The following is a 22,132-nucleotide window of genomic DNA, read 5'->3' as shown; positions in this document are numbered from 1 at the left end:
CACCCAGGAGGAGCTCACTCTGGCACAAGTGGAGGCAGGGTAGCTTAGTGGTTAGAGTGTTGGACTTGTAACCAGAAGGTTGCAAGTTCAAATCCCCAAGCTGACAAGGTACAAATCTGTCATTCTGCCCCTGAACAGGCAGTTAACCCACTGTTCCTAGGCTGTCATTGAAAATAAGAATTTGTTCTTAACTGACTTGCCTAGTCAAATTTAAAAAACAAGGACAACTTTTAAGCATTTGAAAAGAAAATTTTATATAAACACATTTACTTGAAGAACAGTTTAGTTTCAAAGTTTGGTAACAGAATGAAGGCACAAACAGCACAAACCGTCATTGTGTTCGCAAACATGTCATCCATTCCTCCTGCCATGAAAGGTTGGAGTACAGCAGTGATCAGTTGTGGTAACCCTCCTAAGTAGTTCTACTTTAAGAAAGCAGGTAACTAGATGTGTTCTAAACATGAGATAACTCCAAGCACCTCTGTCACTTTTGATTGCTATCAAAAGTATTGCTGTTAAAAGTATTACTATCAAAAGTATTGCTGTTAAAAGTATTTTGCATTTCTTAGCTTGCATGTAGGAAGGTGATCTCTCTGTAAGCCCCGGATGTTATGACCCGTGGCGTGTCTCAGTGATGCTGCCTGTCTTGACAGGGCTGTTGACTGTGACAGTGAGTCTATATGCTTAAGGATTGTAATCTGGCCACCATGTTGAAGGCAAACACACACTCACACACTTTAGATACCTCTACCTATCTGACCCACACACTTTAGATACCTCTACCGATCTGACCCACACACTTTAGATACCTCTACCTATCTGACCCACACACTTTAGATACCTCTACCTATCTGACCCACACACTTTAGATACCTCTACCTATTTGACCCACACACTTTAGATACCTCTACCTATCTGACCCACACACTTTAGATACCTCTACCTATCTGACCCACACACTTTAGATACCTCTACCTATTTGACCCACACACTTTAGATACCTCTACCTATCTGACCCACACACTTTAGATACCTCTACCTATCTGACCCACACACTTTAGATACCTCTACCTATCTGACCCACACACTTTAGATACCTCTACCTATCTGACCCACACACTTTAGATACCTCTACCTATCTGACCCACACACTTTAGATACCTCTACCTATCTGACCCACACACTTTAGATACCTCTACCTATCTGACCCACACACTTTAGATACCTCTACCTATTTGACCCACACACTTTAGATACCTCTACCTATCTGACCCACACACTTTAGATACCTCTACCTATCTGACCCACACACTTTAGATACCTCTACCTATCTGACCCACACACTTTAGATACCTCTACCTATCTGACCCACACACTTTAGATACCTCTACCTATCTGACCCACACACACTTTAGATACCTCTACCTATCTGACCCACACACTTTAGATACCTCTACCTATCTGACCCACACACTTTAGATACCTCTACCTATCTGACCCACACACTTTAGATACCTCTACTCTACCTATCTGACCCACACACTTTAGATACCTCTACCTATCTGACCCACACACTTTAGATACCTCTACCTATCTGACCCACACACTTTAGATACCTCTACCTATCTGACCCACACACTTTATATACCTCTACCTATCTGACCCACACACTTTAGATACCTCTACCTATCTGACCCACACACTTTAGATACCTCTACCTATCTGACCCACACACTGTAGATACCTCTACCTATCTGACCCACACACTTTAGATACTACCTATCTGACCCACACACTTTAGATACCTCTACCTATCTGACCCACACACTTTAGATACCTCTACCTATCTGACCCACACACTTTAGATACCTCTACCTATCTGACCCACACACTTTAGATACCTCTACCTATCTGACCCACACACTTTAGATACCTCTACCTATCTGACCCACACACTTTAGATACCTCTACCTATCTGACCCACACACTTTAGATACCTCTACCTATCTGACCCACACACTTTAGATACCTCTACCTATCTGACCCACACACTGTAGATACCTCTACCTATCTGACCCACACACTTTAGATACCTCTACCTATCTGACCCACACACTTTAGATACCTCTACCTATCTGACCCAGTTTTACCAAAGCATGAATGAGTTATTAACATGTAAAATGGCTCCACAATTCTTATGCAATCAGGGAAATGAGAAATTAACATTTAAGTACCTGAATGAGTATGTAGATATTAGGTAAATACTGTGGGCCTCACAGGTATACAGATGAACAGGTGTGTTTCACCCCCCTAAGTGTTAAACCTACTTCTTCTCCAGTTCAACAAATAGCCTAGATACGTGAACCTAGCCCATGATGAGTAAGCTTCCATTTCAAAGTACAACAACACTGTCAACACTGTTGAAATGAATGATATTGTTGACGCAGCATAATAATATCATCATGTTTGAGTGCTGTATAAATGTTATGATAGTAGCTATTAGAGAGGTATATTAACTAGTGGTTCTAGATGCTTCTAGTGGTGAATAGCTGTTCAGACATTATGCTGTTGTGTTAACATTCCCTCGTCTGTCTGTCTGTCTGTCTGTCTGTCTGTCTGTCTGTCTGTCTGTCTGTGTTGTGTCTGTAGGAATGAGCAGGCAGCCACGCTGTATCAGAACATCAGTATGGCAGAGCCCAGGATGGTGCCTCAGTATGAGAGACTCATCATGAGTTTTACCAGAGAGATCAAACAGCACAACGCTGAGATGGAGAACCTGGCCCTGGCTGTCAAACGGTACACACACACACACACACATACTCACCAACAAATGCAGTTTGCTTAAAAACACATACTGTACATACACTGCAGACATTCTATCATACACACCCTCAAATACACACACACCAACACAGATATAATATCATATTATGTTCTACACACACCAACACAGATATAATATATTATTATGTTCTACACACACTAACACAGATATAATATGTTATTATGTTCTACACACACCAACACAGATATAATATATGAATATGTTCTACACACACCAACATGAATATAATATATTAATTTGTTCTACACACACCAACATGAATATAATATATTCATTTGTTCTACACACACCAACATGAATATAATATATTCATTTGTTCTACACACACCAACATGAATATAATATATTCATTTGTTCTACACACACCAACACAGATATAATATATTAATATGTTCTACAAACACCAACACAGATATAATATATTAATATGTTCTACAAACACCAACACAGATATAATATATTAATATGTTCTACAAACACCAACCCAAATGTAATATTAATATGTTCTACAAACACCAACCCAAATGTAATATTAATATGTTCTACAAACACCAACACCGATATAATATAGTATTATGTTTGACACACACCAACACAGATATAATGTAATATTATGTTAACTCTGAAAAAAAAACGTCCTCTCACTGTCAACTGCGTTTATTTTTCAGTAAACTTATGTGCAATTATTTGTATGAACATAATAAGATTCAAAACCTGAGACATAAACTGAACAAGTTCCACAGACATGTGACTAACAGAAATGGAATAATGTGTCTCTGAACAAAGGGGGTCAAAATCTAAAGTAACAGTCAGTATCTGGTGTGGCCACCAGCTGCATTAAGTACTGCCGTGGATCTCCTCCTCATGGACTGCACCAGATATGCCAGTTCTTGCTGTGAGATGTTACCCCACTCTTCCACCAGACACCTGCAAGTTCCTAGACATTTCTGGGCGGAATGGCCCTAGCCCTCACCCTCCGATCCAACAGGTCCCAGACGTGCTCAATGGGATTGAGATCCGGGCTCTTCGCTGGCCATGGCAGAACACTGACATTCCTGTCTTGCAGGAAATCATGCACAGAGCGAGCAGTATGGCTGGTGGCATTGTCATGCTGGAGGGTCATGTCAGGATGAGCCTGCAGGAAGGGCACCACATGATGAAGGAGGATGTCTTCCCTGTAATGCACAGCGTTGAGATTTCTTGCAATGACTTCAAGCTCAGTCCGATGATGCTGTGACACACCGCCCCAGACCATGACGGACCCTCCACCTCCAAATCGATCCCGCTTCAGAGTACAGGCCTCGGTGTAACGCTCATTCCTTCGATGATAGACGCGAATCCGACCATCACCCTTGGTGAGACAAAACCGTGACTCGTTAGTGACATGCAGGTGTTGTTACACATGGTCTGCCACTGCGAGGACGATCAGCTGTCCGTTCTGTCTCCCTGTAGTGCTGTCTTAGGCATCTCACAGTACGGACATTGCAATTTATTGCCCTGGCCACATCTGCAGTCCTCATGCCTCCTTGCAGCATGCCTAAGGCACGTTCACACAGATGAGCAGGGACCCTGGGCATCTTTCTTTTGGTGTATTTCAGAGTCAGTAGTAAGGCCTAAGTTTTCATAACTGTGACCTTAATTGCCTACCGTCTGTAAGCTGTTCGTGTCTTAACAACCATTCCACAGGTGCATGTTCATTAAGTGTTTATGGTTCATTGAACAAGCATGAGAAACAGTGTTTATACCCTTTACCATGAAGATCTGTGAAGTTATTTGGATTTTACAGATTATCTTTGAAAGACAGGGTCCTGAAAAAGGGACGTTTCTTTATTTGCTGAGTTTATATGAATATGTTCCACACACCCACACAGATACAATATTAAAACATATATTATATTTCTTCTCAGGGCCCAGGACAAGGCCTCCATGCAACTCAGTGAGATGGAGGAGGAGATGGATCAACGCATCCATACAGCCGAGAACAACACAAGGCTTCAGGTGACACACACACACACTTGCTGATTCACTTCAGAAATGATGTCCATGTTATCAGGCGGTATCGGCAGGTTGTGTTCCTACAATGTTGAGACAGACTGATAAGAAGGGTGTAGCTCATCTCTTCCCTCATGTCAAATAGAGAGGGATCTGGGATCAGATTACTCATAGAATCTCAAACACACTTCAACGATGGCCGGGTCAGGAGGAGTACTTGATACATCAACCTGTTTTCATGTCTGGATTTTCACCTGGCTCAAAGTAACTGCAGTGGGTGGGTGGCCTGGGGTGGTCTAGGGTGGCCTGGGGTGGTCTGGGGGTGGCCTGGGGTGGTCTAGCGGTCCATATTCTGAGGTAATGCTATTCCATCACACGCTCTCGCGCTCCTCTCTTCTTCCTGTAGCTTTTCTGTCAGTCTTTCACTGTCCTATCTAATAAAGAGTCAATGCAAAGAGGAGTGGGACTGTCCCAGTCCTTTAAAAACAAGTAAAGTTACTCAACAGTGATGTTCCTTGGAGTCCCAGTCAACGTTATGTGGTGAGGTGACTGAGCGCTCCTTTTCCTGGAATCTGGACATTATTGGTTCCCTCTCTCGTTCCTCTACTCTGGGAACAGTCTTATTGTGAAGAGGGCGTGACAACGCCTCTTCCTCCGCCGACAGCATCTTGACTGGCTGCATCACCATTGATATGGCAACTGCTTGGCATCCGACCGCAAGGCTCTACAGAGGGTAGTGTATATGGTCCAGTACATCACTGGGGCCCAACTCCCTGCCACCCATGACCTCTATACCAGGCGGTGTCAGAGGAGGGCCCAAAAATTTGTCAAAGATTCCAGCCACCCAAGTCATAGACTGTTCTCTCTGCTACCGTACAACAAGTAGTGCCAATGCACCAAGTCTGGAACAACAGGACCCTGAACAGCTTCTACCCCCAAGCCATCAGACTTCTAAACTAGTCGGCTACATAGATCATAAAATGGCCACCCGGACTACCTGCATTGACTCTTTTTAGCACCAACTCTCTTGACTCTACCCTGGACTCTACCCACACATACTTACACTGACTCCCCAACACACACACACACACACACACACACACACACACACACACACACACACACACACACAATTTCACTCACCACATACACTACTGTTAGTCAATTTACCCTTACCTATATGTACAGTACATAGCTACCTCAATGACCTCGTACCCCTGCACATCGACTCGGTACTGGTACTCCCGGTGTATTGCCATGTTATATTTCATCGTTATTCACCGTGCCAATATTTATATTTCACATTTAATTGTTTATCTTATCTTTAACTCTGCATTGTTGTAAAAGGACCCGTAAGTAAACATTTCACTGTTAGTCTACACCTGTTCTCTATGAAGCGTGACAAATAAAAAACACATTAAAAATCAGATATTTCCTTTAAGCATTCAGGTTCCTTGATACACCCTGGCCCCTCCACCTGTCACCCAAGCTACCCTGGCCCCTTCACCTGTCACCCAAACGACCCTGGCCCCTTCACCTGTCACCCAAACTACCCTGGCCCCTTCACCTGTCACCCAAATGACCCTGGCCCCTTCACCTGTCACCCAAACTAACCTGGCCCCTTCACCTGTCACCCAAACTAACCTGGCCCCTTCACCTGTCACCCAAACGACCCCGGCCCCTCCACCTGTCACCCAAATGACCCCGGCCCCTTCACCTGTCACCCAAACTAACCTGGCCCCTTCACCTGTCACCCAAATGACCCTGGCCCCTTCACCTGTCACCCAAACGACCCTGGCCCCTTCACCTGTCACCCAAACGACCCTGGCCCCTTCACCTGTCACCCAAACGACCCTGGCCCCTTCACCTGTCACCCAAATGACCCTGGCCCCTTCACCTGTCACCCAAATGACCCTGGCCCCTCCACCTGTCACCCAAACTAACCTGGCCCCTTCACCTGTCACCTTAAATATTGAGTTAATTTGGACAGTAGTAGTTGTGTTTCTTGGCAGTAGTGGTCTCTATATGTTGTCAGTGTGTGAGCAGTTGATGATGATGTTATCCTCTATAGTTGTGTCTTCAGTCCTTGTGGAGGCCATAAGTGAGGGAATGATGCTTAACCATTGATCCTTTGTGTTGTCTGTAGGAAGCCAAGAGGGCTGAGGCAGCTCTAAGTGAGCTGAAGAGGCACTATGAGTCCGAGGTGTGTGAGCTGCAGCACAAGGTCCAGAAGATGAAGCTGGTGAGTTTTACCATTGGACTATTCCTCATACAGTTCCATCTAGTACACTCTAAAGATATCCTCTACAGTCCAGGCCAAATTTGAAATACATTTTCACTTTTTCATAAAAGTATTAAACTTGGTTCCTTTGAACAGTTTGGGGCCAAGTTTCATGCTTTGATGAAAAAGTGAACAATTCACCTCAAATGTGGCACCTATTGCCTGAATTGTTAGTCTAACCAATCACTTCTGTTCACCCATTAAGCATTTTGGTTCATTGGTTCATGAAACAATCAGATGAACTCAGGATAGTCGCCTTTGAATAAAATACACCTATGCTGCCATCTGTGCCTCTGAAGATGCTGATTTGCTGAAGGCAAGCAGCATTTGTGCTACTTAATGTCTACTCCCTCCTCAGATTGAAGACCAGTACAAGAACATCAACATGAAAGATGAGTCTTCAACCCTAAAGAGGAAGATCAACAAACTGACTCTGGTGAGATGGTTGTTCCATCCTGTTGTATATCACTCTGTACATATCCTTGATCTCTGCTCCATTTCCTGCTCCAGAATCAGTCTGGCTCTGACCCTGATGTCTCCTGTCCCTAACCCCTCCTCTTTCTTTCTTTCTCTCTCTGCTCTATTTCTCCTCTTTTGCAATCTTTCACGTTTGCTCTATTTTTGCTTTCTTTCTCTCTCTCCCTTATCTATCTGTCTGTCTGTCTGTCTGTCTGTCTGTCTTTATTGACATGATGTAACAATGTACATATTGCCAAAGCCTATTTTGGATATTTACAATGTAAAAATTAGATTTGTCAACGGGACAAGTGTCAAAATAACCATACATTCAACAATAAGCATACAGTAGAGTATATGTTCTCTCTCTCTCTCTCTCTCTCTCTCTCTCTCTCTCTCTCCCTCCCTCTCTCCCTCTCTCCCTCTCTCCCTCTCTCCCTCTCCCTCTCTCCCCCAGGAAAACCAGAGGTTGAAGCAGGAGTTGATGCAGTCCCACACTAACATAGCCTTCCTGCAGAGTGAACTGGACTCTCTGAAGAGTGACCTGACAGACCACAGCATCAACTCGGAGGGGTGAGATACACACAAAGCATTTTAAGGCCTTTTTATATTAGACCCTGTCAATCCAGAAAGAGTTACTGTAACATGGGTGTTGGAAATCACAGGAGGCTGCTGAGGGGAGGATGGCTCGTAATAATGGCTGGAATGGAGTGAATGGAATGATATCAAGCACATGGAAACAATGTATTGGATGTGTTTGATACCGTTCCATTTATTCCATTCCAGCCATTACTTTGTGCCCGTCCTCCCCAATGAATCTGCCACCAGCCACCTGTGTTGGACACCCATTGTGCATGAGGCATAATCATCTGTACAATCTCTCGTAAAATGCCTTACCTGGGGTGGTAACATGTTTGGCAGGCCTGTAACAGGATATCCTGGTGTGAACTCACACTCACAAAGAGTCTCACAACACGGTTACCTGGCAACCAGGCCGGGGAGATTGATTTCACACTGTGCCTTTGAACCCGTTCCATTCAAACTTCTTTTTTGTTGTTGTGAATGTGTCGATTCTTTGGGAATGCTGAAGTGACTGCTTTGTCGGTATTATTAGAATGTAAACCTGTTCATGCAGTGCCTATAGAAAGTCTACATGGATTTTTTTCACATTTTATTGTGTTACAAAGGAGGATTAAAATGGATTTAATTTTCTGTCAACAATCTACACAAAATATTCTGCAATATCAAAGTGGAAGAAAAATGATAGATTTTTGGGGGATTAAGGGGAAAAAATTGGACTGCTATGCTCTCCGAGTGGTCTAAGGCACTGCATCTCAGTGCTAGAGGCGTCACTACAGACCCTGGTTCGATTCCAGGCTGTATCATAACCGGCCGTGATTGGGAGACCCATAGGGCAGCGCACAATTGGCCCAGCGTCGTCCAGGTTAGGGTTTGGCCGTCATTGTAAATAAGAATATGTTCTTAACTGACTTGCCTAGTTAAATAAAGGTTAAATAAATACATAAATATACCTTGATACACTAAGTATTCACCCCCCTGAGTCAATGCATGTTAGAAACACCTTTGGCAGCGATTACAGCTGTGAGTCTTCTTGGGTAAGTCTCATAAGAGCTTTGTACACCGGTATTGTGCAATATTTGGCCATAATTTTTTTATTTATTATTCAAGCTCTGTCAAGGTGATGGGGATCATGGCTAGACAGCAATGTTCAAGTCTTGTCATAGATTTTCAAGCAGACTCTGTAGCTGTTTTAAAATCACTAATGTCCTCATGGTGACATCCCTAAGCAGTTTCCTTCGTGTCCTGCATCTCAGTTCAGAAGGACGACTGCATCGTTGATGTGTCTGGGTGGTTTAATACATCAGCCACAGCATCATTATTAACTTGACCATGCTTGAAGACATATTCAATGTCTGATTTATTATTGTTACCCATCTACCAATCACTGCCCTTCTTTATGAGGCTTTTGAAAAGCTCCCTGGTCTTTGTAGTTGAATCTGTGCTTGAAATTCAGTACTTGACATTCAGTACTTGACTAATGGGACCTTACAGATGTTATATGTATGGGGGACAGAGGAAGGGGTGAAATTCAGTACTTGACTAATGGGACCTTACAGATGTTATATGTATGGGGGACAGAGGAAGGGGTAAAATTGACTAATGGGACCTTACAGATGTTATATGTATGGGGGACAGAGGAAGGGGTGAAATTCAGTACTTGACTAATGGGACCTTACAGATGTTATATGTATGGGGGACAGAGACTAATGGGACCTTAGGTTATATGTGAAATTCAGTACTTGACTAATGGGACCTTACAGATGTTATATGTATGGGGGACAGAGGAAGGGGTGAAATTCAAAAATCATGTCAACCCCTATTATAACTTCCATATCACTTCATTATGTGATTTGTAAAGCAACATGTTTCTTCTGAACTAATTTAGGCCGGCCTAAACAAAGGGGTTGAATACTTATGTAACGACTATATATATATATTTATTTTATTTTTTTTGTAAACATTTGTAGAATTTTCTTTTCACGTTTACATTATGGAGTATTTTGTGTAGATAAATCGGGAGAAAATTAACAATTACATTTATTTAAATCCCACTTTGTAACGCAACAAAATGTGAAAAAAGTTCAAAGTCGGTGTCGACTTTCTATAGGTACTGTAGGTGTTATGAGAGTTTATGTAGTACTGTATGTGTTATGAGAGTTTATGTAGTACTGTATGTGTTATGAGAGTTTATGTAGTACTGTATGTGTTATGAGAGTTTATGTAGTACTGTAGGTGTTATGAGAGTTTATGTAGTACTGTAGGTGTTATGAGAGTTTATGTAGTACTGTATGTGTTATGAGAGTTTATGTAGTACTGTAGGTGTTATGAGAGTTTATGTAGTACTGTAGGTGTTATGAGAGTTTATGTAGTACTGTATGTGTTATGAGAGTTTATGTAGTACTGTAGGTGTTATGAGAGTTTATGTAGTACTGTAGGTGTTATGAGAGTTTATGTAGTACTGTAGGTGTTATGAGAGTTTATGTAGTACTGTATGTGTTATGAGAGTTTATGTAGTACTGTAGGTGTTATGAGAGTTTATGTAGTACTGTAGGTGTTATGAGAGTTTATGTAGTACTGTATGTGTTATGAGAGTTTATGTAGTACTGTAGGTGTTATGAGAGTTTATGTAGTACTGTATGTGTTATGAGAGTTTATGTAGTACTGTATGTGTTATGAGAGTTTATGTAGTACTGTAGGTGTTATGAGAGTTTATGTAGTACTGTATGTGTTATGAGAGTTTATGTAGTACTGTAGGTGTTATGAGAGTTTATGTAGTACTGTAGGTGTTATGAGAGTTTATGTAGTACTGTATGTGTTATGAGCGTTTATGTAGTACTGTATGTGTTATGAGAGTTTATGTGTACTGTAGGTGTTATGAGAGTTTATGTAGTACTGTAGGTGTTATGAGAGTTTATGTAGTACTGTATGTGTTATGAGCGTTTATGTAGTACTGTATGTGTTATGAGAGTTTATGTGTTATGAGAGTTTGTGTTATGAGAGTTTATGTAGTACTGTAGGTGTTATGAGAGTTTATGTAGTACTGTATGTGTTATGAGAGTTTATGTAGTACTGTATGTGTTATGAGAGTTTATGTAGTACTGTATGTGTTATGAGAGTTTGTTATGAGAGTGTATGTAGTACTGTATGTGTTATGAGAGTTTCTGAAGTTCTGTAGGTGTTAGGAGAGTTTCTGTAGTACTCTGTGTTATGAGAATTTCTGTAGTATGTGTTAGGAGAGTTTCTGTAGTACAGGAAGCTTATGTAGTACTGTAGGTGTTATGCGAGTTTCTATAGTACTGTAGGTGTAAGGAGAGTTTCTGTAGTACAGGAAGCGTATGTAGTATTGTAGGTGTTATGAGAGTTTCTGTAGTACTCTGTGTTATGAGAATTTCTGTAGTATGTGTTAGGAGAGTTTCTGTAGTACTGTAGGTGTTAGGAGAGTTTATGTAGTATGTGTTAGGAGAGTTTCTGTAGTACTGTAGGTGTTAGGAGAGTTTATGTAGTATGTGTTAGGAGAGTTTCTGTAGTACTGTAGGTGTTAGGAGAGTTTATGTAGTATGTGTTAGGAGAGTTTCTGTAGTATGTTGTGAGAGTTTATGTAGTATGTGTTCGGAGAGTTTCTGTAGTACTCTATGTGTTATGAGAGTTTCTGTAGTACTGTAGGTGTTTGGAGAGTTTATGTAGCATGTGTTATGAGAGTTTATGTATGTGCTTTGAGTGTTTATGTAGTGTTATAACAGTGTATGTAATACGTGTTATGATAGTATATGTGTAAGTTGTGAGTAACTATGTGTGTGCAGATACGAGGCGATGATGAGAGAGTTCTCTGATGAGAGGGATAACCTGGAGCGACAGATAGAGATCCTACAGTAAGTCTGACCAATCACAGTGCTCGCCTGACACACAAACAGGAACACTTACCAATCACAGTGCTCGCCTGACACACAAACAGGAACACTGACCAATCACAGTGCTCACCTGACACAAAATTAGGAACACTGACCAATCACAGTGCTCACCTGACACAAAATCAGGAACACTGACCAATCACAGTGCTCGCCTGGCACGCAAACAGGAACACTGATAGTGCTCCTCTGACACACAAACAGGAACACTGATAGTGCTCCTCTGACACACAAACAGGAACACTGATAGTGCTCCTCTGACACACAAACAGGAACACTGATAGTGCTCCTCTGACACACAAACAGGAACACTGATAGTGCTCCTCTGACACACAAACAGGAACACTGATAGTGCTCCTCTGACACACAAACAGGAACACTGATAGTGCTCCTCTGACACACAAACAGGAACACTGATAGTGCTCCTCTGACACACAAACAGGAACACTTCAAGACTACGAACCTTATTTTCAAAAAGTATTGAAAAGTTTCTGTTTTTATTAGCCAACATGTCAATGGTACTTTTGATCACCCCCTTCCCATTCTAATCCTCTTCCATCCCTCCTCTCTCCCCTGTTTTCCCCCTCCTCTCTCTTCTCTGTTTTCCCCCTCCTCTCTCTTCTCTGTTTCCCTCCCTCCTGTCTCTCTCTCTGTTTGTCTCTCTCCCTCCTTTTCTCTCTTCTGTCTCTCTCTCCTCTGTTTCTCTCCCTCTTTTTCTCTCCGTCCTCTCTCGCTGTCCTTTGTTTCTCTCCCTCCTCTCTTTCTCTCTTCTGTTTCTCTCTATTCTTCCTCACTCCTCTGTTTCTCTCCCTCTACTCTCTCTCTGCTCTGCTTCTCTCCCTCCTCTCTCCTCTTTCTCTCTCTCCTCTTTCTCTCCCTCCTCTCTCTCTGCTCTGTTTCTCTCCCACCTCTCTCTCATCTTTCTCTCCCTCCTCTCTCTCCTCTGTTTCTCTCCCTCTCTCTCTCCTCTTTCTCTCCCTCCTCTCTCTCCTCTGTTTCTCTCCCTCTCTCTCTCCTCTTTCTCTCCCTCCTCTTTCTCTCCCTCCTCTCTCTCCTCTGTTTCTCTTCCTCTCCTCTCTCTCTCCTCTTTCTCTCCCTCCTCTTTCTCTCCCTCCTCTCTCTCTCCTCTGTTTCTCTCCCTCTACTCTCTCTCTTACTCTGTTTCTCTCCCTCTACTCTCTCTCTGCTCTGTTTCTCTCCCTCCTCTCTCTCCTCTTTCTCTCTCTCCTCTTGCTCTCTCCCCTCTCTCTCCTCTGTTTCTCTCCCTCCACTCTCTCTCTGCTCTGCCTCTCTCCCTCCTCTCTCTCCTCTTTCTCGCTCCTCTTTCTCTCCCTCCTCTTTCTCTCCCTCCACTCGCTCTCTCCTCTTTCTCTTCCTCCTCTCTCACTCTCCCTCTTTTCCTCCCCCTCTATAGGGCAGCCAACAGGAAGCTTAATGACAGTAATGATGGGCTGCTCAGGTCCCTTGAGAACAGCCTCAGCAAGAGCAACAAGGTGAGATTATACACCTGCATCACCACAGTAACAACACCAGCACGAACTCTCTCCCTCGCGCTCTCCCTGCCTCTCATCTTTATCCCTCTCTTTCAATCTGTCCCCCCCCCTCATCTCACACCTCTTCTATCCTCCTCTACCCATCATCTCTCTGATCTGAACGTCGGGTTGAATCTCTCAATGCTCGTCCTGGGGGCTTGTCTGTTGGATGAATCATCTGAACCCTGTATGAGAGGCAACGATATCAACATTATATTTCAGTCTTGACGCCTGACTCACTTTCCTCATAACCTCAGAACTCAGCTTCACACACTCTCATCTAACGGTCATTCCTGCACTAACACAGAGGGTTCAGTGCACACACACACATATGCACACACATATGCACACACGCGCACACATGCATGCACACATGCATACATGCACTCACACACAGGCACGCATGCACACACACACACACACACACACACACACACAGTGAACCAGACAGTTGTGACAATAATGTTGTGTTTCAGCGTGATAGCAGTGCTTCCCCAGCCAGCATCATTAGCAGGAGGAGCAGGAGCAACTGTTACTCATCCCCATACTTGGACAGGTAAGACAGGACCAGCAAACCTGGCGTGTTTGTGCCGGTACACACTGCACATCCACATTCCTTAAGTTCTAGACCTCAGCTGAATCTGGTAATGAATGGTGTGGCTGTTGAACACGTTGAGGAAACTAAATTACCTGGCGTTACCTTGTATTGTAAACTGTCATGGTCATAACATATAGATTCAATGGTTGTAAAGATGGGGAGGTCTGTCCTTAATAAAGAGATGCTCTGCTTTGTTGACACCACACTCCACAAAGCAAGTCCTGCAGGCTCTAGTTTGAACTTATCTTGATTATTGTCCAGTTGTGTGGTCGAGTGCTGCAAGGAAAGACCTTGTAAAGCTGCATCTGGCCCAGAACAGAGCAGCACGTCTTGTTCTTCATTGTAGTCAGAGGACTGATATAAATACTATGCAGTCAGTCTCTCTTGGTTAAGAGCTGAGGAGAGACTGACTGCATCACTTCTTCTTTTTATAAGAAACATGAATGTGTTGAACATCTCATTCTTTGCATAGTCAACATACACACAGCTCTGACACACACTTATCCCACCAGGGGTCTTTTCACAGTCCCCAAATCCAGAACAAATTCAAGAAAACGTACAGTATTATATAGAGCCCTTATTGCATGGAACTTCCTTCCATCTCATATTGCTCAAATAAACAGCAAACCTGGTTTCAAAAAACAGATAAAGCAACACCTCGCGGCACAACGCCTCTCCCCCATTTGACCTAGATAGTTTGTGTATACATTGATATGTAGGCTACGTTGATATGTAGTTCTGTCCTTGAGCTGTTCTTGTCTATTGATGTTATGTATTATGTCATTCTGTATCATGTTTTGTGTGGACCCCAGGAAGAGAAGCTGCTGCTTTTGCAACAGCTAATGGGGATCCTAATAAAATACCAAATACAAATGTGTGTATGCTCAAACTCAAGTATATTCCAAATTATTCTCAGGTGGAAAATTTGCACTGAACTGTTTGCATTGTAGAGTTTGCTCATAACCGTCCATGGAGGACAGACCTGCGCAGTCAATGTTTGGGCCCCCGAGTGGCGCAGAGGTCTGAGTCATTGCTTCTTAGTGCTAGAGGTGTCACTATAGACCCTGGTTCGATTCCAGGCTGTATCACAACCGGCCGTGATTGGGAGTCCCATAGGGCGGCGCACAATTGGCCCAGCGGCGTCCGGGTTAGGGTTTGGTCGGGGTTGACCGTCATTGTAAATAAGCATTTGTTCTTAACTGTCTTGCCTAGTTAAATAAAATAAAAAATAAAAAACTGTTATAGCATGGTTGTTGGAGCTAGCTTAGCAGTAGAAAGGAAAGGTTTAAGTTTCTAGCAGACTGTGTGGATGTTGTGTCCATCCTGCCCCAGGTTCTACCAGGCGGATGTTGATGAGGACGAGGACCCACTGGGAGGCCTGTTTGGGGGTGGTGGTAGGGGCTCCCTGGGGTGTCGGAGGCCTGGTCTGGATACCATAGCTCTGGCTCTGTGCGACCCAGGCATGCAGCGCAGACATAGCTACGAGGTGGACAGCCTGCCCGAGAGCTGCCTAGACAGCGGCATGTCCACGCTGCGCGGCTCCAACTACGGATATGACTCTGAGCAGGAGGTCAAAGGGCACGAGGATGAGGAGGAGGAGGGACAGAGGGTGGCCAGGATCACAGATGGCCTGGCGGAAGACAACTTTGACAACGACGTAAGCCATACACACACACAGACATTATACACAGTTCATCTACTTATACTAAGCACACATATTGTGAGTGATAACTGTCATTGTGTACTGACGTTAATGCTCTAGTGTTGATGTGTCAGATTGCAGAGGTGATGGTGTTCGGATCAGACAATGGTTCTGTCCTGGACTGGAAACCCTTGGAACCAGTCAGCCGGAACAGCTCGGGAGCGTCCACACGCAAAGCCCTGTCCGCCATCACCAATGAGGTACAGGACAGAGGGAAGGCATGTGGGGAGAGAGGGAGGAGAGGAGAGTAGAGGAAAGAAAAGGAGACGAGAGGAAAGAAAAGGAGAGGAGAGGAGAAAAGGAGTGAGAGGAGAAGAGGAAAGAAAAGAAAAGGAGAGGAGAAAAGGGGGGAGAGGAGAAGAGGAAAGAAAAGGAGAGGAGAAGAGAGGAAAGAAAAGGAGAAGAGAGGAAAGAAAAGGAGAAGAGAGGAAAGAAAAGGAGAGGAGAGGAGAAAAGGAGTGAGAGGAGAAGAGAGGAAAGAAAAGGAGAGGAGAAAAGGGGGGAGAGGAGAAGAGAGGAAAGAAAAGAAAAGGAGAGGAGAAAAGGGGGAGAGAAGAAGAGAGGAAAGAAAAGGAGAGAAGAAGAGAGGAAAGAAAAGGAGAGGAGAAGAGAGGAAAGAAAAGGAGAGGAGAAGAGAGGAAAGAAAAGGAGAGGAGAAGAGAGGAAAGAAAAGGAGAGGAGAAGAGAGGAAAGAAAAGGAGAGGAGAAGAGAGGAAAGAAAAGGAGAGGAGAAGAGAGGAAAGAAAAGGAGAGGAGAAGAGAGGAAAGAAAAGGAGAGGAGAAAGGGGGAGAGGAGAAGAGAGGAAAGAAAAGAAAGGAGAGGAGAAAGGGGGGGAGAGGAGAAGAGAGGAAAGAAAATAAAAGGAGAGGAGAAAAGGGGGGAGAGGAGAAGAGAGGAAAGAAAAGGAGAGGAGAAGAGAGGAAAGAAAAGGAGAGGAGAAGAGAGGAAAGAAAAGGAGAGGAGAAGAGAGGAAAGAAAAGGAGAGGAGAAGAGAGGAAAGGAAAGAAAAGGAGAGGAGAAGAGAGAAAGAAAAGGAAAAGGAGAGGAAAAAGGGGGAGAGAAGAGAGGAAAGAAAAGGAGAGGAGAGGAGAAAAGGGGGGAGAGAAGAGAGGAAAGAAAAGAAAAGGAGAGGAGAAAAGGGGGGAGAGGAGAAGAGAGGAAAGAAAAGAAAAGGAGAGGAGAAAAGGGGGAGAGAAGAAGAGGAAAGAAAAGGAGAGAAGAAGAGAGGAAAGAAAAGGAGAGGAGAAGAGAGGAAAGAAAAGGAGAGGAGAAGAGAGGAAAGAAAAGGAGAGGAGAAGAGAGGAAAGAAAAGGAGAGGAGAAGAGAGGAAAGAAAAGGAGAGGAGAAGAGAGGAAAGGAAAGAAAAGGAGAGGAGAAGAGAGGAAAGAAAAGAAAAGGAGAGGAGAAAAGGGGGGAGAGAAGAGAGGAAAGAAAAGGAGAGGAGAGGAGAAAAGGGGGGAGAGAAGAGAGGAAAGAAAAGAAAAGGAGAGGAGAAAAGGGGGGAGAGAAGAGAGGAAAGAAAAGGAGAGGAGAGGAGAAAAGGGGGGAGAGGAGAAGAGAGGAAAGAAAAGGAGAGGAGAAGAGAGGAAAGAAAAGAAAAGGAGAGGAGAAAAGGGGGAGGGGAGAAGAGAGGAAAGAAAAGGAGAGGAGAGGAAAGGGAAGGAAAGGAGAGCTCAAACTTTTGGTACCTTTGATGACACCCAAACAGACCCTTTATGGTAGAAAACACTAGTATGGAGATTAACAGTGAGACGTGGTAGAAAACACTAGTATGGAGATTAACAGTGAGACGTGGTAGAAAACACTAGTATGGAGATTAACAGTGAGACTTGGTAGAAAACACTAGTATGGAGATTGTCAGTGAGACGTGGTAGAAAATCTCCATACTAGTGTTAACAGTGAGACGTGGTAGAAAACACTAGTATGGAGATTAACAGTGAGACTTGGTAGAAAACACTTGTGTGTAAATGTTTGACTTAGTTCAGGAGAAACTGCTGACTATGTTGACTATGCATGACTGAGTCAAGGTGTGCCTTTAATTCTCTCTCTTTCTCTCTCTCTCTCTCTCTCTCTGTGTGTTTGCGTACAGGCAAAGGAGAAGGAGTCAGCTGACCTGGGATATATGACATCAGAGAAGGCCTATCGGGTGGTGTTGGCAGGTGACGCGGCGGTGGGCAAGTCCAGCTTCCTGCTCCGCCTCTGCAAGAACGAGTTTCGAGGAAACACCAGCGCCACCCTGGGTGGGTGTGTTAGCTTACACCTGCGTACATAGTCAACACTGACCCGGCTGTATTCCACAGTGGTGGGGTTGTATTCATGGCTAGCTGCCTGGGTCAGCTATAGGAGATATGTTTAGCAGTGGGGTGGTCTTTGGAATAGTGTGTTTGAACACTCTCTTGTGTTTGTCCTCAGGGGTGGACTTTCAGATGAAGAGTCTGGTAGTGGATGGAGAGCCTACCCTACTACAGCTATGGGACACAGCAGGCCAGGAGAGGTGTGTGTGTGTGTGTTAAAAAAATAACACAGCGTGTTAAATCAACACTGTGGAGTCTGTAGACCCATAAACACACTGCAATAGTTTTAAATTAACACACTGCTTAGTGTCAATTCTAAATTCTAATATAAATTGTAGTTACCAACCATAACTGTATTTGTTAGAGACATGGTTGTTGCATCCGTCCATTTTTGGTCCTATGGACTTCATCAAGTGTGATTCTAAGGGTTTACAGACACACTTTCAGTGTTGATATTTAAAACTGGACAATTTGCTGTGTACCTCCTATCTGCATCTTTTTTTATTTTTTATATTGCAATAATGTTTTTCCAGTATGGCGAATCCCCACAATTACTCCATTTCAGCCTATGTTCGGAGTGGTCCTGTGTTGACCTTTAACCCTGTGTGTGTCCCAGGTTCCGCAGCATTGCTAAGTCCTACTTCAGACGAGCCGATGGCGTCCTCCTGCTGTATGATGTCACCTGTGAGAAGAGCTTCCTCAACGTCCGAGAGTGGGTGGACATGATCGAGGTAGTTTGATTGATTGATTGATATATATATATATATCAATCAATATATATATATAACTGATTGCATTTATATAACAACTGATTGGATTTGTATAACAACTGATTGGATTTGTATAATAATTGATTGGATTTGTATAATAACTTAATAGATTTCTATGACGCTTTCCCAGGTGCTCAAAGCTCTTCACATAGTAAGGTTAAAACTCACGTCATCCACCACCAATGTGTAGCACCAATTGGGTGACGCCACGGCAGCCATCTCGTAGTGTATACAATCAGTATTTTCCATAACACTAGATAACACAAAACATTCAATACATTTAATGTGGTGACTTTGGAATGGTTGGGGCTTTGATGTATAAGAATTTGAGGTTTTGTCATCACAACAATATGCAATAGATGAAGCTTGCTGAAGTCCCTATGCACATGTTGTCGAGTGTCATTTGATGGGTGACAAGTACAGTATTTGACCCCAGTGTTGGAAAATTGTGTTCTCACTCTGTTTTTCACTCTATTTTATGTGCAGTCTACATGTAAGTGCTATGTGTTGCATGTGTGTGTTTGATTCTTGATGAATTTCACTTTGCTAAAATAGATGTATGCTACATACGGTACTGCATGTGAATTTGTGTTGCATTGCTTGAGTGACTGAGTAGTGTGCATTTAAATACACATACAGTACCAGTAAAAAGTTTGGACACACCTACAGTACTCATTCAAGAGTTTTTCTTTATTTGTACTATTTTCTACATTGTAGAATAATAGTAAAGACATCAAAACTATGAAATAACACATGGAATCATGTAGTAAAAGTGTTAAACAAATCAAAATATGTTATTTTAGATTCTTCAAAGTAGCCACCCTTTGCCTAGATGATATCTTTGCACACTCTTGGAATTCTCTCAACCAGCTACACCTGGAATGCTTTTCCAACAGTCTTGAAGGAGTTTCCACATATGCTGAGCACATGTTGGCTGTTTTGCCTTCTCTCTGCGGTCCAACTCATCCCAAACTATCTCAATTGGGTTGAGGTCGGGGGATTGTGGAGGCCAGGTCATCTGATGTAGTACTTACACAGTCTGGAGGTGTGCTGGGTCATTAACCTGTCTGAGAATGGGGTTCCACTAGCAGAACCCCTTGCCAACAGCCAGTGAAATTGCAGGGCACCAAATTCAAACAACAGAAATCTCATAATTCAAATTTCCCAAACATACAATTATTAGACACCGTTTTAAAGATAAACTTCTCGTTAATCCAACCACAGTGTCCGATTTCAAAAATGCTTTTCGCCGAAAGCACAACATATTGTTAGGTCAGCACGTAATCACAGAAAGCATATAGCCATTTTCCAACCAAAGAGAGGAGTCACAAAAAGCAGAAATAGAGATAAAATGAATCACGAACCTTTGATCTTCATCAGATGACACTTCCGGGACAACATGTTACACAATACATGTATGTTTTGTTCGATCAAGTTCATATTTATATCCAAAAACCTCAGTTTACATTTGGCTTTGCCTCCAAAACATCCCGTGAATTTGCAGAGCCACATCAATTTACAGAAATAAACTTTGATAAAAGATACAAGTATTATGCACAGAATTATTGATATACTTCTCCTTAATGCAACCACTTTGTCAGATTTCAAAAAAGCTTCACGGAAAAATCAAACCATGCAATAATCTGAGTACAGTGCTCATTGACCAAAACAAGCAAAACAGATACCCGCCATGTTGTGGTGTCAACAGAAGTCAGAAATAGCATTATAAATATTCACTTATCTTTGATGATCTTCATCAGAATGCAGTCCCAGGAATCCCAGGTCCACAATAAATGTTTGTTTAGTTCGATAAAGTCCATAATTTATGTCCAAATACCTCCTTGTTGTTCGTGCCTTGAGTTCACAAATCCATGACGCGCGATCACTAGGTCCAGACGAAAAGTCAAAAAGTTCCGTTACAGTCCGTAGAAACATGTCAAACGAAGAAGTTTTTAACATAAATCTTCAATAATGTTTCAACAAAATTCCTTTGTCTGTAAAATTGCAGTGGAACACAGGTCGCTCTCACGTGAGGGCGCCTGACTCGGAGAGCTCTCCTTCCCTCATTCTTCACAGTAGAAGCATCAAACAAGGTTCTAAAGACTGTTGACATCTAGTGGAAGCCGTAGGAAGTGCAATATGACCCCATAGACACTATATTCGATAGGCAATGACTTGAAAAACTACAAACCTCAGATTTCCCACATCCTGGTTGGATTTTTTTCTCTGGTATTTGCCTGCCATATGAGTTCTGTTATACTCACAGACATCATTCAAACAGTTTTAGAAACTTCAGAGTTTTTTCTATCCAAATCAACGAATAATATGAATATCTTAGCTTCTGGGACTGAGTAGCAGGAAATTTACTCTGGGCACGCTTTTCATCCGAACGTAAAGCACCATCACACCTCCTCCTCCATGCTTCATGGTGGGAACCACACATGCAGAGATCATCTGTTCTCCTATACTGCGTCTCACAAAGACACGGCGGTTGGAACCAAAAATCTCAAATTTGAACTCATCAGACCAAAGGACAGATTTCCACTGGTCTAATGTCCATTGCTCGTGTTTCTTGGCCCAAGAAATACGAGCAATGTGTCCTTTAGTAGTGGTTTCTTTGCAGCAATTTGACCATGAAGGCCTGATTCACACAGTCTCCTCTGAACAGTTGATGCTGAGGTGTGTCTGTTACTTGAACACAGTGAAGCATTTATTTGGGCTTCAATCTGAGGTGCAGTTACCTCTACTGAACTCATCATCTGCAGCAGAGGTAACTCTGGGTTTTCCCTTCCTGTGAGAGTCCTCATGTGAGACAGTTTCAACATAGCGCTTGATGGTTTTTGCGACTGAACTTGAAGAAACTTTCAAAGTTCTTGAAATGTCCCGCATTGACTGACCTTCATGTCTTTAAGGTATGATGGACTGTCATTTCAACTGTTCTTACCATAATATGGACTTGGTCTTTTACCAAATATGGCTATCTTCTGTATATCACCCCTACTTTCTGACAACACAACTGATTGGCTGAAACACATTAAGAAGGAAAGAAGTTCCACAAATTAACAAGGCACACCTGTTAATTGAAATGCATTCCAGGTGACTACCTCATGAAGCTGGTTGAGAGAATGCCAAGAGTGTGCAAAGCTGTAATCAAGGCAAAGACTGGCTACTTTG

At 43.0% G+C, this 22,132-nt stretch overlaps 1 protein-coding gene across 1 annotated transcript in view; it reads left to right on the top strand.

The window, feature by feature from the left end:
- Nucleotides 1–22,132, top strand: part of LOC135518145 (ras and EF-hand domain-containing protein-like) — a 30,324-nt gene that overhangs the window by 1,987 nt on the left and 6,205 nt on the right. The window contains exons 2-14 of the mRNA XM_064943109.1: nucleotides 2,650–2,796; nucleotides 4,753–4,843; nucleotides 6,984–7,079; nucleotides 7,477–7,554; nucleotides 8,032–8,147; nucleotides 11,957–12,025; nucleotides 13,476–13,554; nucleotides 14,070–14,149; nucleotides 15,524–15,848; nucleotides 15,968–16,093; nucleotides 17,984–18,134; nucleotides 18,307–18,388; nucleotides 18,805–18,919. Of these exons, the coding sequence (XP_064799181.1) occupies nucleotides 2,650–2,796; nucleotides 4,753–4,843; nucleotides 6,984–7,079; nucleotides 7,477–7,554; nucleotides 8,032–8,147; nucleotides 11,957–12,025; nucleotides 13,476–13,554; nucleotides 14,070–14,149; nucleotides 15,524–15,848; nucleotides 15,968–16,093; nucleotides 17,984–18,134; nucleotides 18,307–18,388; nucleotides 18,805–18,919 (1,555 nt within the window). The remainder of the gene's footprint in view (nucleotides 1–2,649; nucleotides 2,797–4,752; nucleotides 4,844–6,983; nucleotides 7,080–7,476; nucleotides 7,555–8,031; nucleotides 8,148–11,956; nucleotides 12,026–13,475; nucleotides 13,555–14,069; nucleotides 14,150–15,523; nucleotides 15,849–15,967; nucleotides 16,094–17,983; nucleotides 18,135–18,306; nucleotides 18,389–18,804; nucleotides 18,920–22,132) is intronic.

This window comes from Oncorhynchus masou, chromosome 1 (genome assembly GCF_036934945.1).
Source record: "Oncorhynchus masou masou isolate Uvic2021 chromosome 1, UVic_Omas_1.1, whole genome shotgun sequence".
NCBI classification, from domain to species: domain Eukaryota; kingdom Metazoa; phylum Chordata; class Actinopteri; order Salmoniformes; family Salmonidae; genus Oncorhynchus; species Oncorhynchus masou.
The sequence above is the reverse complement of the archived record's forward strand: the minus strand, read 5'-3'. Positions and strand labels throughout refer to the sequence as shown.